Below are 14,106 nucleotides of genomic sequence, written 5' to 3'. Positions count from 1 at the left end.
TTTTTAGAAAAAAAAGTCGCTAAGGGGGTCTGAAAACTCGCTAAATATAGCGACAAAGTCGCTAAGTTGGCAACACTGGTTACACCCACTGTGTCATTAGACATTTTTTCAGTGTATGGGGCGGAGCAAAGGGAGGTATGTCAGCATTCATCTCTGTGTGTCTGGGATTCAGTAGGTGTCTACAGGACTGGAAAGTACTATAAACTGAGAAAACTGAAGTGCTGAGTAAGAAAAGTAGGCTCACAAGAAGTGCACAACAGAAATTTCTGAAAAGTTTCAACTTTCTATTTCTTCTGTAAATCTGACCGACTATACAGGTGAGTGTTTTCTACAATACTAAAGTTTAGTTATGAGTACAAGCTATGTATGCAGTCATCATGGTTTTGCTCTACTTCTTGGCTGTTGTTGAGCAATAGTTATGTTTGGTTTTGAGCTTGTCACCTGTCTCTTTATACATTTAATTTTAACAATGGACAGTAAATCTGATATATGGATTATTGCACATTTAGTTAGCAGGGTTTTGGGTTTTTTTGTTTGTTTGTTTGTTTTTTAAAAGGCTACACTTCAATGTAATTTAATTCATTGAGACAAAGGTGTAACTCAGTTTTATGGCCAATGTAGAGGCTGTATATTATGTTGCTGTTGAATTGAATTGCTGTTACTTAATAAAATATGACCTGACTATATAGAGCACACATAAAGCATAAGAATCAATAGAATTCACATAAAAGTGTAATGTGTAGCAGCTGTCAAGGTAGTAAAGATAGAAATAATTCCACGCTGATAATATGCTTTGACATAATAGACTCAATGTTCATAAAAGCACAAATCTCTATTTTCATAATCACTACAGCTGGTGCGAAAGCAGGCAGAGTTGCCTGGTGAAATTGTTCAGTCCTGTATTAGATGGGCCTCTCATAATGTAGGTATTCAAAGACTGAGTTCACCCAAGATTAGGGATGGGTATCGAAAACCGGTTCTTGTTGAGAACCAGTTCCCACTGTTTCAATTGCGGCAGGTAAATAATCAACTAACAGTGCATATTATGTTAGCGCGATCTGCCTTATTACAAAACCTGCCATTACTGTGCATTTAGGTGACCATGATGAGAGAGACAGACAGAGTCTGGCTCAGATGCTGGCAGTTCTCACTGCAGTCTACCAGTAGTGTCTCCTTTCAGGCCAGGATAGACGAATGTCACCGAGCAGTGACTAAGTTTGTTGTAAAAGGTTTGCACTCATTTGCCACAGCAGATGCCCCCGATTTTCAGTAAGTGAATGTGTTTAATTGTAGGCAGGGACATTACTGGATATTCTTGTGTAATTGCTACTGAATAATTTATGTTATACTTTGTTATTGCTGCAGAAGAATATTTATTTTATTATTTTACATTTACATTTTTTTTTCCTGGGGACCCCGTGACACCCCATTGAAGAGCTGTAGGCTGTGGATCTCTTAAGATCTCACTGTTGGGTTTGTAAGGCCATGTTACTCCTAAATTTCTATCTTGTTCAAAGAGAAGATAAAAAACAAAGTTCTAAGCTAATCGACCTTAGTGTTCTCCTTTTTTAAAAAGAATCGATAAAGAATCAAATCATTAAACAGAATCAAAAATGGAATCGGAATCGTGAAAATCTTATCAATACCCATCCTTACCCAAGTTATTTAAAAAGTTCTCCAGAAAGCTAAAACAACCCCTAAATTAGTAATCCAAGAAAGAAAGAAACACTTATGCATTCACGTCAGCATTGTGTCTCGTTTTTATCAACTCATCTTTCTGTATTCATGTGCAGACTTGGTGTTGTGTTTACCTCATCTACATCATGAGTGCAGGGACATGACTAATAATGTAACCATAGCTAAAGGAGAACAATGTTTCTTTGAAATTTATACGTGAATAGTCAAATGTTTTTATTATAAAAATCTCAACCCATATTTCAGTGCCTGTAAAATGTCTGGAATCTTTTAGAAAATAAGGGAGAAATAGCAACAGTAGAGAACAATTAGAACAGGCAGAAACTTAAAGTTCATATTAATAGTGTATTTCTTTATTTTACCTCCCTTAATGCTCAATACTAGAACTACTAAAAAGCTACTGTAGTAATCAGATAATTTTTTTATTAGCTACACTGTCTCTGTTGTAAGGGCGTCACTGCTTTGTGTTACTCCCCTTAATCTAATCTAACAATAAATACTTGTGTTAAAGCTGAGCCACAAATTATTCAAATGTATCGGCCCTAGGATTTTTTTTCGTTTGGAGTTCTTCATGTATTGGAATTGGAAATCCATAGTTCTGGAAACAATGTGGCATGTGGTAATCAGGTGGAAAAAATGACTCTTCGTTTCAGACGCAGTTATCTTGATTCCATTTACTACTTCATCTACTTCCTACTTGCGTAAGTACAGTGGTCCTATTGTTAACGTGCCACGTAACTGTCAGTGGGTTTTGTGCCTGAGGTGCAGATCATGTCTTCAGTCATGACTTTAAATAGTTCCTAACCGTTCACACTTACAGGAGAGGCTTACAAGATAAGCATATAAGCCACAACTAATCTTTGTGAGGAGTGAAGTGATAACGAGTGTCTATTTCTCTAATTTGAACTTCATATCTCATTCACGCACTGTGAATTATGCAGTCATGATCTAGCAACTTCATAATCATGTCCATTTTAAGAAATGACCCTTAAGTATGTTGATAGTAGTAATATCAGGAAAAAAGAAAAAAAAAGTGATTATTTGATGTCTTCCTTTGTCTTTTACAATTTTAAAATGACTTTTATAATGATTTATCATAACATTAACAACAATCACTTGAAACCTTAAAAATAGGTGTTTTGAATTGTGTACACAGTATGGTAATGTTTTAAAACTGAAAAGTGCCCGTACATTTAAGTTTTGGCTACCCTTATGTCTTTAGATCAAAGTGTATATTTCACTGGCGATATTATGGGCTGATAACGACAGGCATCCTCACAGATTGTTGGTATCTCTGTTTTCTACTATGGATTGTCTTTAACTAAGCATGTGTAGTTGCTCAATAGATGGTATGTGGCTAGTCTACAAAAACAAGCTTTGACATGTTTCAAAGAGACTGTGTCGCTGTTTTTCTTATTTTTTTCTCTCAACACACTTCCATGACAGTTATGGTGAAAAGTAACTCTAGTCAGAAAATGATGCTTTAATTTCCAAAAATATTACTACCCAGTGATTCACTATTCACCAATAATCATATTAGTCATAATGCTGAAAGCAAAGTATGTAATTGCTCAATAAAAACAAAAAGATAAACAGGCAAGAAAAGTGGAATCAAGGCACCTTAGGGTGTGGAAGGAGTGTCAGTGGTAAGCACAATCACATTAAGGTTTCATAACATTATCTCAAGAGGATGCACCTCCCCAGCACATTTATCTGTTGTGCCAAATCAAAATCATGAGTATCAAAAGGGAAAAAGGAATCACTAACGCCAAACCACAGGGACAGTTGACAAATCTCAGCTTATTTTTCGCCATTCCAACAAATATGCTATTTTTTTTTTGCCTTCAACAGAGCTTGTATATATATATTTATTCAAGCTCTTGTGAATATATGTTGTTTTTAATTTACCTCAACTCGTTCAAAACAAACATTTAAAAGTGAAACCATAATTCAGTCCAGCAGGTGTCACTATAGCAAGTGCTGAGATCCAATACTTCTCTCTCAGAGACAGCAACTTTGATAGATACTCCATGTATGTCTGGCTATAACATACGAGTATGTGGAGTATGCGGCAGTCGGGTGTTTAGCTATGAAAAACTCCATGTTCCCAGTGCAAATTGCTGTTTTGTGCTTTGAAATGTGTTGTTTGGGTATCTCTTTGCTTGTTCAGCGTAAGCTTGCCCACAGGGGCATTTAAACACACAGATTACTTATTACATTCTCACAAAGATGGATATGAGATCAGGAAAGTAAAATACCTCGTGACCTTGTGTAAAACAAATGGTACCTGCGTTAAATCTGACTTTAACTGGTTATTCATAAGCTTCGTGTCTGTGTCTTGTTTCACTTTTCAGAAAAAATAATCTCAAACATGTCCAACAAGACAAATGTCTCAGAGGACCAGGTTTTCTGTCCCCAGCTTGAGATGATGAGGAGGCATGAACTTAATAACAACACACAGGTCAATCTGACTGTGGTTTGCATCCATGGACTGGTCTCTGGCCTGGGGATTTTGGAGAATGCCTTGATCATCTGGGTGGTGGGCTTCCGCCTAAGACAACGCACCGTGGCCTCCATCTGGGTGCTCAACCTGGCCCTGTCTGACTTCCTGGCTACGCTGACGCTTCCCCTGTTCACTTTATACCTAAACTCTCGTCACAGCTGGGAGCTCGGCAACCCACTTTGCAAAGTGCAGACATTCATCTTTTTCTTCAACATGTTCGTATCAGCCTTCCTTTTGGCAGCCATTTCACTGGACCGCTTACTTCTGGTCACCAAGCCAGTGTGGAGCCAAAATCATCGATCAGTAGCAGGAGCGTGGAAAGTGTGCATATTGGGTTGGCTATGGGCAGCAGCTAATGCATTGCCATATTTTGTTTTCCGCTCAGTAACTGAAACGAAGCATAAAAGAAAGTTGTGCTACCACAATTTTGCCATGTATTCCTCACATGCCACACTTGAGAGAGACTGTAACATGAGGCAGTGGACCACAGCTATCTCCAAGCTGCTGCTGGCATTCATATTGCCACTGGCAGTGATTGCAGGAAGCTACATCAAAATTGGTCTCAGTCTGAGGAGCAGGAACAGGAGGAGGAAGCAGAGTGCCACTAGACTAACTGATGATCTGATTGCGTTAAACGGAAATCAACAATCAAGAACTACACATGGAAGAACTGCAGCCACAAATAAATTATCTTTCAAATTTCTAATCCCTTGTCCATCATTAACCACTAAAGAAGACCCCTTGACCCCTACCACCCCTAATCTAACGAGTCCGAGCCAGCTATCCCAGAGTTTCACTAAAATGGTGACATCTGTGATTACAGCGTTTGCACTGTGCTGGGCTCCTTATCACATCTTCTGTATGATTGAAGTGGCAGCCCAATATAATATGGAATATCTCAAACTAGTGGAAGTAGGTCTACCTCTAGCTACAACACTGGCATTCTTAAATCCACTACTGAATCCTATTCTCTATGTCTTCAGTTGCCCACGTTTCTGTGTAAGAATACGGCAGAGTCTGGGAGCAGTGTTTGACGGACTGGTAGAAGAAAGAGGGGTGTTACTGATGACCCCAGGAAAGAGCTTAATAAGTCACATTAGGAGGAGGAGCAGTCGAGATGTTGGCCTAGGAATCCCAGCATCACCCTGTCAGTCATACAGTAGCCAGCCCACCGTCTCATCAGCTTTGCAGGACAATATAGTGGAGCATAGCTGAGACATCAATTGATTTTTGGCTTTGTGCCTCGGGAAGTGCATGAATTACATTTAATCAAGCACACGTGCCCTACAGGTACTGTAAGACATACACTATATTACCAAAATTCTACTATCCAAATTATTGACACACTCCTAAAACATGGGGAAGAGTTGAAGCTGTTATAGTTGCAAAGGGTGGTCCAACATCATCAACTTAAGTTTATGTGTTTGTGAAGGCAGACAATCAATACTTTTGGCCATACAGTTCAATTTAATCTATATAGCACCAAATCCCAATAACAGTTGTGTCAAGGCCCTCCCAATAATACAAAGAAAAGCAAAACAATCATATGACCCCAATGAGTAAGTGCTTTGGCGACTGTGAGAAGGAAAAACTCCCTTTTCATAGAATTAAATAACAATGTGTAAATGTATGGTTTGTGTTGTGTTTGTGCAGCAAACTATAGTTATCCATATGGTACGGTGCTTTGTTCCTGACTGAAATCACTGCTCACACTGTTGCTGAAGTTTCAACACCTGAAACTAAACATTTCCATGTTAACAGTGACATCATTGATTGTCCCACCAATCAGTGTTTTGATTTAGGGCTGTAAGAAGAGTAGTTCAAATGTGGGACATGATACATCATCAACAACTATATAGTTTTGTTAGTAATCAGTGAAGTTACATTTCAAATGTTTTTATATGGCCTTTTAAAATTGTGCTACATTGTCACTACTACCCCTGAATGGCGAGCCTATAAAGATCAATACATCAGCTTGAGCATGTGACTGAAAACTGGAAAATGTATATCCTTCTGATTTAGTGCAAGACCGTGGCGATTTGTAGTTAGCTTTCCCGAGCTCTATCATGAGGTCGAAATTCAGTTTGTACAGTAGAAAATATATTGTTCCATATCCTGTCTGACTGTAAATGTGTCAGTGTTCGAATTTCAAGAATTTTTATACTTATCTTTTTATAGTGATGTATAGCTGTTTTAAATGTTTTAAATAAAAAGCTGTAATTGTTTGTATCACTTTGGTGGAACTTTGGTATTAAACTCAGAAACATTTTTAAATGACTGGATGAATTTAGAGTGGAATTTAGCTTGTTTGTCTTTTCAGTCACTTTATTAACCTTTTTGTAAGAAGAAAAGATGCCATAGCTAGATGGCCCCTTACTGCCAATTCATACTGTACATTTTTTAGACACCAGAGGGCAGAATAGCACTGATTTTGAACCACAATGCAGGATTATGCTTTTCAGGTCCTGTCCTCCAGTAACACTTTAAATCTAAACTGCTGATCGCCCAACCACCTATCTGAGTGATTGGATTTGATCATATCTGATATCCATTTTGATTGACTATCTCATCACTGCAATAGCAATTGTCTGCTTTCATCACACTGAGCTGAACACAGACTAACGTATAATGTAGGCCACAGAAGGGTGGGATTACCATAGAGGTAGTTGTAATTTGAAGAGAATATTAGACAGTGGAGAGCCAGAATATAAAGACAGAGCAGGATTAAACAGGTCAGGCAAGCATAAAAAATTCCTCTTTCCCCTCAGCTTATCACTTTGAACAGATTATCATTCTTTCTCCACCTCTGCTTACGACTCACTTCTTTTTTTCCCCTTCAGTAATCATCTGTTTCTGACTGCATGTTTGCGTTGATTTCCAACAATGATTTATTTTGCTTTGTAAACGATAGAGTAAAAGAAAAAGATCAAAGTAAATCAAAGACACAGAAAAAAGAAAAGAAATGCAAAAAAAGGAAGACTCAGACCGGGATGGAAAAGTGTTGCCTGAGCCTGGCATTTAGTTTATTAGTTTTACAATACACAGGGTTGCAGAACAGTCAAAGTAATTACTAGCATGAGGGGAAGTAGAGTTTCTTCTGTATTCTGTCTATTAAGTAATTTTTTATTATCATTTTTTGTTGCCCAATATTTACATTCTGCTTATTTGAAAATACTTTGTATATTTGATTACTTTACATATTTTTTATTGTTAGCCAAATAGTTTGTTTGGGTTTTTTTTTTTTGTTTTTTGGTAATTGTAAAAATCTGAGGAAAGCATGAATAACCCTGAGTTATTGATATTTTACAAAAACTGTATATCCTAGTATTTAATCCACTACTGTGCTAACAAATTAAATTTCATATTCCGTCTAAGTGATCGAGTGTTGAGTGGAGGGAGGGGCTAATCTTTATAGTCTGAATATCTCTTTAAATTCTCAATAATTCTCAGTAATTGTCAAAACCGAGAGATGTGAATCTAAAGATGAAAGATATAGAAGTAATAAAGATTAAAGGGTACTGACAGTCAACAAGAGACAATGAAACAGCAGGCCAACAGTGAGAACACTCGCAGCATAATATGCTGCAAATGATATTGTCGGAGAGATTATGTAAATCTAAAAAAAAGAAAAGGATGAAAAAGAGTATGGTGAGGTTAAGTATTGCTTTAAAGTATGTAATGCACTGCTAGAGCTGACAGATGCTGCCTAGAGAATTAAGCAAAGCTGAGGTTTATCACAGTGAATTTCCCATGACCATCATGTACTTAAGTGTATGCCTATGTGCACATTGGATGATAAAGGTAGAAACTGTCTATACATATGTCTATACAACAGTGCCTCAGCCTTGGGGATAAGGGGAAGAGCTCATTGTGGAGCTAGTGGTCCCCTGCAGCCCAGAAGGATTGGTGAGATAAAGCATTGCCCCTCAGTAATTCAAAGAAGATGATTGGATGTATAACAAAGTGTTCTTCAAAGTATTTCTAAGCATTAGTCTAGAAATTTCCAATTTATATGGCTTTTTTGGCCGTTACAATGTGAGGAGTGTCTAGCTGCAACCAAGAACCTCAAATCAAACTGTTAAGAGCATTTTTCCTTTAAATGTTACACAGTTGTTGACAGAAAAAGTGTAAATTTGGTATAAGATACAAACCAACTAAATACTCTCAAATCCCAAGAACGTTAATATTTACAAACAAGATAACACAATGCAAAAGAACAGGTGACATTATGATTTATACATGCTTACTGACAGTGCCGGTCCTAGCCTGTTTGGCGCCCCGGGCGAACACTCCCTCTGGAGTGTTCACACACACACACACATATGAAGAGAGAGAGAGTATGTATGCAAACGGCTACCAAACAGCCATCATAATTCATCATACAATGAGAACAGGACAAATCAACAATGGACAATGACTAATTATTAAAATCTGTAACATAATGTATTGTTTGGAGTTTAGTCTGTCACTGTTACTATTTTTACCATTTCTTCTTGGACCAACCCACATAACCCACATAATTTCCTTAGGGATTAATAAAGTATTCTGATTCTGATTGTTTCAGGATGACCTGCCATTATCCAATCACACATCTGCTTACCTGTATCTTTTTCTCGTTTCTCCTCCTCTTCTTTTCTCTTTTTTCTAAACTGAGGACCTGATGGCTTTGAACTTTTCTTGTCCATCTTCCATTGGTTTTAATTTTGCACTCCAGTATGAACACCCATCCCTCAACCCGAGGATCACCACAACATAACCTAATAGACCTACACCTTGGTTCACAGATTCACTTTGTCTAGGATGCATTTCTGAGATTTCACACAACCCAGGATTCAAATCCTGAATACATAATGGGCTTGGATTTACAACATTATGAATGAAATGTGCTCTATTTGGAAGCAGCCGGCCCCCTCCCCTTTTGACTGGTTGTGTGTGAGACTTTAAATCATCAAACTGTAAATTTAAATATTTTAAATTGTTATTGATCCCTTTACCCCGAGTCCTAAAGTGTATTTTCTTACTCTTCTTATATTTATTGTTTGTTTCCTTGCACTGCTTTAACTGGAGCCTCGTCGTCTCGTCTCTCTATATACTGTACTGTATGTAGCGGAGATGACAATAAAGTTTACTTTGACTTCAGCAGCAAGCACGCGCAACGAGGGCTCTCGCGCTCACTTTTCGCGTATAGAATTTCGAAAAAACATCGGTGCAAATTATAAGTCTGTATCATAATGTCCGCTGTTTTCGTGTTTGTTGGTTTGTTTTTATTTTGTTTTATTTTGCGAGTTGGCTATTAGATGCTGCTCCAGCAGGTCAGAGAATTCCCCGCCCCCCCTCCTCCCTGTGCTGCAAGCAGCAGGCGCACCTCGCAAACGAAGGGCGCCCTTACTCCCAGCAAATGGGCGATAGAAAACCGATCGGTGCGTATGTCATTCCCAATATGCGCTGACTGACGCAGATGTCCGTGATGTCGCCCCCCACCACGATGCCGCCCGTGTCGCCCGTATCTAAAACCGCTACTGCTTACTGATTTACTGTACTGTATTATACATTCCAAAAATACTCTAAATTATTTTATTAGGTATGTTGTATTCTTGTACAGCACTTTGGTAAACGCTCCTGCTTAAATGTGCTATATAAATAAATAAACTATAAACTAAAACTATAATAAAAGATCACATAAACTGGAGAAGTGGAAGTATTTTACTTACCCCTGCATAGAAGAATGAGTAATCTAGGGGTTTTGTATGGTTACGAAGAAACTCCTGACACAAAGGCTGTTTGTTTGTGTCAGACTTCGACTGTGGTCGAGGACACTTCTAAAAGTTTGCACTCCTCCTTCTCTTTTTTATCTGCCACTGCACTATATGTCTCAGTGCAAGATCAGGCATGTGTGTGTTTGTCAATGCTGGAAAGACACAATTTCCTGTATTACATTACATATAGTTATAACTGAATTTCATTTACTTCTTTGAATTTTATTTTAAAAGAAGTACATTTTGTAATCTTCTTTCTTCATTTCCTCTTTGTCTTTAGGCAGAATTAAGGTCAAACATAGGTGAAACTGTTAAAAGTTGATAACTGGTTCATTACTGCTGAACTGGATCGATAACACAATCATGTCACTGTAAACTAATAGTATTAGTATTTCCAAATACTGCTTTGCAACTTTTGGATTTCCAAGGTTGAGTAAATACATTATGTACTTACCAACCTTATTATCAGCTCCAGCTTTAAAATCTATTACATCTAGTTAATGTTTAATGTTAACCCCCAGAAAGGCTCTTTCAGCTTTAAAGCTGATGCATTCTGGCTCCATTCTGTTTTTTTCTTGTATTCTGCTGGAATCAATGTGCATGATTCACAGTTTATACAGCTTCTCGATTCATTCTTTCTCTAAATCGAGCTGTTTTAGCAGCACCCCCTTTAAGCCTCTGTGACGCATGGTTCAGCAGTGAAGGCAGAAATGAAGGACCTTTAAAAGAGTTCAGCAGTTCAAGCGTCTTTTTAACTGTCCCTTTCCCGTTACAACAGTGGATTAGTGCAGCAGATTAACAGTGCAGGTCAATTTGGCCAAAACTAAGAACATGACTAAAACTAGATTGGAAAAAAAATGTAATTGGGAATCTCTAGCAATGAAGATGAAAGTCTCACAAATATATCAACTAAGAAAACAGATTTGTATCATGCATCAATTCAGCTGTGCCTTTGGCAGTACAGTCGCTGTGGCTTGCTTAAAACTGTTTCCTGAAATAAATGGATTCTTAAGAAAAGATGTCGATAGGCAGGAGATCCTCCCATAGGAAGAAATAAAAAAATTTTCCACTATCCCAAGTGAATTATGTAACTAATCGAAAACCTGGTTTCAAATATTTTGAAAACTCCCCGTCCTTCATGTCAATTTTGGCAGATTACACAGGAATCCATGGGTGACCAGAAAAGGAATTCAACATGTTGCACAATGGTTTAGTTGTTCATGAGTCAAACCAAAGGAAGTCAGCAAAAGTAGTCATTTAGAGTGGCGTGGAGCCTGAGCTTATGGCTTACAGGGATAACTCATATTTATGACAACTTCATTATTGCAAACTCTCATGTTTAGCATGAGAATTCAGCAGTGAAACAGTAAATGCCACTAAACAAAAACACAAGGAAGGAATTACATGAAGACATAATTTGCAGTGCATTCAAAAATATTCAGAAAGTACACATCAAAGTCACAAATATCTTATTTCTTTGTTCCCCAGTGCTCAGGACTTTCTATTTTATAGATATTTTAACAGTTCCCCTGCTTAAAATTTAAAAGACCCAGGTACATCAAAGTGCTTCACAGACGAGCTACATTTGCAGGGTTACAATAATAAAGGAGCAAAGAAAATACAGTTATCATTACAGATGGTGGCGTGGCACAAGCGCAAACCGGGGAAAAGTTAAAATCTAATTTGTGTAGAAGGCTAGCTTAAACAGGTGGGTTTTTTAAACGTGATTTTAAGGATTGAATGGTTTCCGACGCACGGACATCAATCGGCAAGCTGTTCCAAAGTTTTGGTGCGGCAAAAGCAAAAGCACGATCCCCCCTAGTCTTCCGTCGAGAAACTGGTTGCACTAAGAGCCCCCTGTTTAGAGGATCTAAATGCTCTCTTGGGGGTGTAAGGGTCAAGGAGGTTGATTACGTTGCTGGGCGCCAAGTTATTTAAAATTTTAAAAGTGTATAAAAGGTTTTTAAAAATGATACAGTATTTGACGGGGAGCCAGTGAAGGTTAGCGAGGACGGGTGTATTATGCTCATGTCTTCTGGTGCCGCTTAAAAGACATGCTGCGGCATTCTGGACTAGTTGCAGGCATTGGATGAGGGAAAGTTGGAGGCCTAGATAAAGATATTTGCATTAGTCATGAATGTAGTTACTCACAACTCCTAGTCAGCCTGTACTTAATAAACTCAATGCATCAGCCACTGGTTTGAGTTACGGATCTGATTAACAGAAACCACTGGGTTATGATCCGTGTAAACTGTAACTGGATAGTGGGAGGAGCTGAAGTAAACTTTAAAGTGCTTCATGTCTAAAATTACTGTGTGTGCCTCCATTTAATAGTGCAAAGGATGCAGGAAGGATGGGTGCAATCTGACCTCAGGAAATCACATGAATGGGTGGGGCCAGGTTTCACAATGAGCTCACCCGAAACCCTGGCTGATTGTGACCCACACCCGCTTTCACGCCTTGGCTCATGTGATTAGGTGGAGGATCATCAGGGGGTCCTTTGTCCCTCTTTGGGGGGAAACTCCCACTGGGTTTAAATCTGGGACTCTCCACCATTTGACCTTAGAACTGAAGAAGCTTCTCGGATGAGAGGTGAAACGTCTTCAAGCAACTCAAAGAAGTCCAGACGCTTTTCTTTCCAAGCTCCTTAGACTACGATGACCTGGATGACTGAGAACCTTCACAGACATTTTAAACCGCCACTCCGAGTTTTGGACAAAATGGATTCTGGGATATTGCATTTCATCATTTCGAGCTGATTGAAGACCAAAACAGCCAATCAGATTTGTTTGCATCCAAGTCTGGGATTGGCTGGTTTTGTGGCACAAATATAACGGTGTACAGAAAGAGTTGAATGCGCACGGGCAGAAATGTTGAGAGCGCAAGCAGCACGTTGCAAGCAAGTGCAAATGTAAAAACTGAGCGAGAGGGGCTGCAAACACTGAAATACATTTTTTGCACGCAGCAATGAATTTTGTTCACTCAAATTTAGCTTTTCTTCGCTCAAAATAAATTTCTCCTCAAAATGCAACACTTGCACCTGCAGATTTTTTTTTAAGTGCACTCAGAATAGTGGCACAAAAATAACGCCATAGAATTTAAGCGTGCACATGACTCATAATAATAATAATAATGGATTACATTTATATAGCGCTTTTATGGGACCGCTTTACAATACCACCATTCATTCACTCTCACATTCATACACCAAGTTGTAGCCACAGCTGCCCTGGGGCAGACTGACTCAACAGTTAAGTTATCAGTTTGCAATTCTCCCCGGCACAGAGACAAGAGGAGTTAGGCTAAACGGTAAATTACAACCTTAATTAAAAATACACCCAAAAAAGATATGCAGACAAGTAGCAACATGAAACTAATTTTTGTTTTACTTTTTCTACATGTGTGAGGCCCAATTCCAATTTGATTAATGTGAGCAAAAGGGCCACATGCTTTGGTATATGTCCAACAGCATTATTTTTTTTATAAAATATTACATTTAGTCTGTTTAATCCATGTGCAGTTATTTTGATAGTACCAAAAACTTTCAGCCAAATTGAGCATGTGCCACACAACTAACATAACTTTATTTGACTAATTTCAGTGTAAGTTCTCTCCCATTGTGTCCATCATTGTTAATATGTGTTTTGCAAATGTTTCGTCCTTGTTCCATTTCAGAAACCTAGTACAACACCAAATATTGAAACAGATGAATGGAATTCAGCCTCAATGAACATTTTCCAACTGTTTCTAAAAATGTCTTCTGTAAAAAACAACTTTATAATTTAAACCACATAATGGTTTAAATGATAAATTACTGTAATTATGCAGAATGAAACATGTTGATAGTAGTTTGGCTTGGAAGGAGACGGGAGTAGAGTGTTCTTCATAGATCCTTACAGTAACTGTGCTTCATCTTAATTTCTTCTAACCGCACCAGTTGGATTTTTCTCCTTTTATACTTTCCCACCCCGCTTTGTCATCTTTTTGGCTTCTCTTATGGGAAAACTGACTTAATTGCAGTTTCTTTTACCATTCCTGCGCCAACAAAGCTAGTAATTTGCTTTTTTATACACCCAGTAAGTGAAACATGGAAACATTGTTTACAGAGATGTATTGCAGCTTTAGCATTAATCTGATAAATGTCTTAACCTT

The 14,106-nt window shown here is 38.2% G+C and overlaps 3 protein-coding genes across 4 annotated transcripts in view; 2 read left to right on the top strand and 1 right to left on the bottom strand.

The window, feature by feature from the left end:
* Window positions 1-10,041, bottom strand: part of vwa11 (von Willebrand factor A domain containing 11) — a 30,028-nt gene extending 19,987 nt beyond the window's left edge. Inside the window, exon 1 of one of the 2 annotated variants that reach the window (XM_085163404.1) lies at window positions 9,910-10,041. In XM_085163404.1, the coding sequence (XP_085019530.1) occupies window positions 9,910-9,917 (8 nt within the window). In that variant the 5' untranslated portion in view covers window positions 9,918-10,041. The remainder of the gene's footprint in view (window positions 1-9,909) is intronic. The other variant, XM_085163405.1, reaches the window with a different exon arrangement.
* Window positions 1-14,106, top strand: part of LOC146516248 (perforin-1-like) — a 579,062-nt gene that overhangs the window by 227,804 nt on the left and 337,152 nt on the right. The window lies entirely within an intron of this gene.
* On the top strand, window positions 121-7,830 carry LOC146516265 (prostaglandin D2 receptor 2-like). Its single transcript, XM_085163416.1, has 2 exons — window positions 121-317; window positions 4,050-7,830. The coding sequence occupies exon 2, from the start codon at window positions 4,067-4,069 to the stop codon at window positions 5,411-5,413; it is 1,347 nt and encodes a 448-aa protein (XP_085019542.1). The 5' UTR covers window positions 121-317; window positions 4,050-4,066; the 3' UTR covers window positions 5,414-7,830.

This window comes from Neolamprologus multifasciatus, chromosome 6, assembly GCF_963576455.1.
Source record: "Neolamprologus multifasciatus chromosome 6, fNeoMul1.2, whole genome shotgun sequence".
NCBI classification, from domain to species: Eukaryota; Metazoa; Chordata; class Actinopteri; order Cichliformes; family Cichlidae; genus Neolamprologus; species Neolamprologus multifasciatus.
The sequence above is the reverse complement of the archived record's forward strand: the minus strand, read 5'-3'. Positions and strand labels throughout refer to the sequence as shown.

Bases quoted from the DNA above. Each gene is read 5' to 3' on its own strand.
- LOC146516265 (XM_085163416.1), top strand. From the start codon at position 4,067: ATGTCCAACAAGACAAATGTCTCAGAGGACCAGGTTTTCTGTCCCCAG.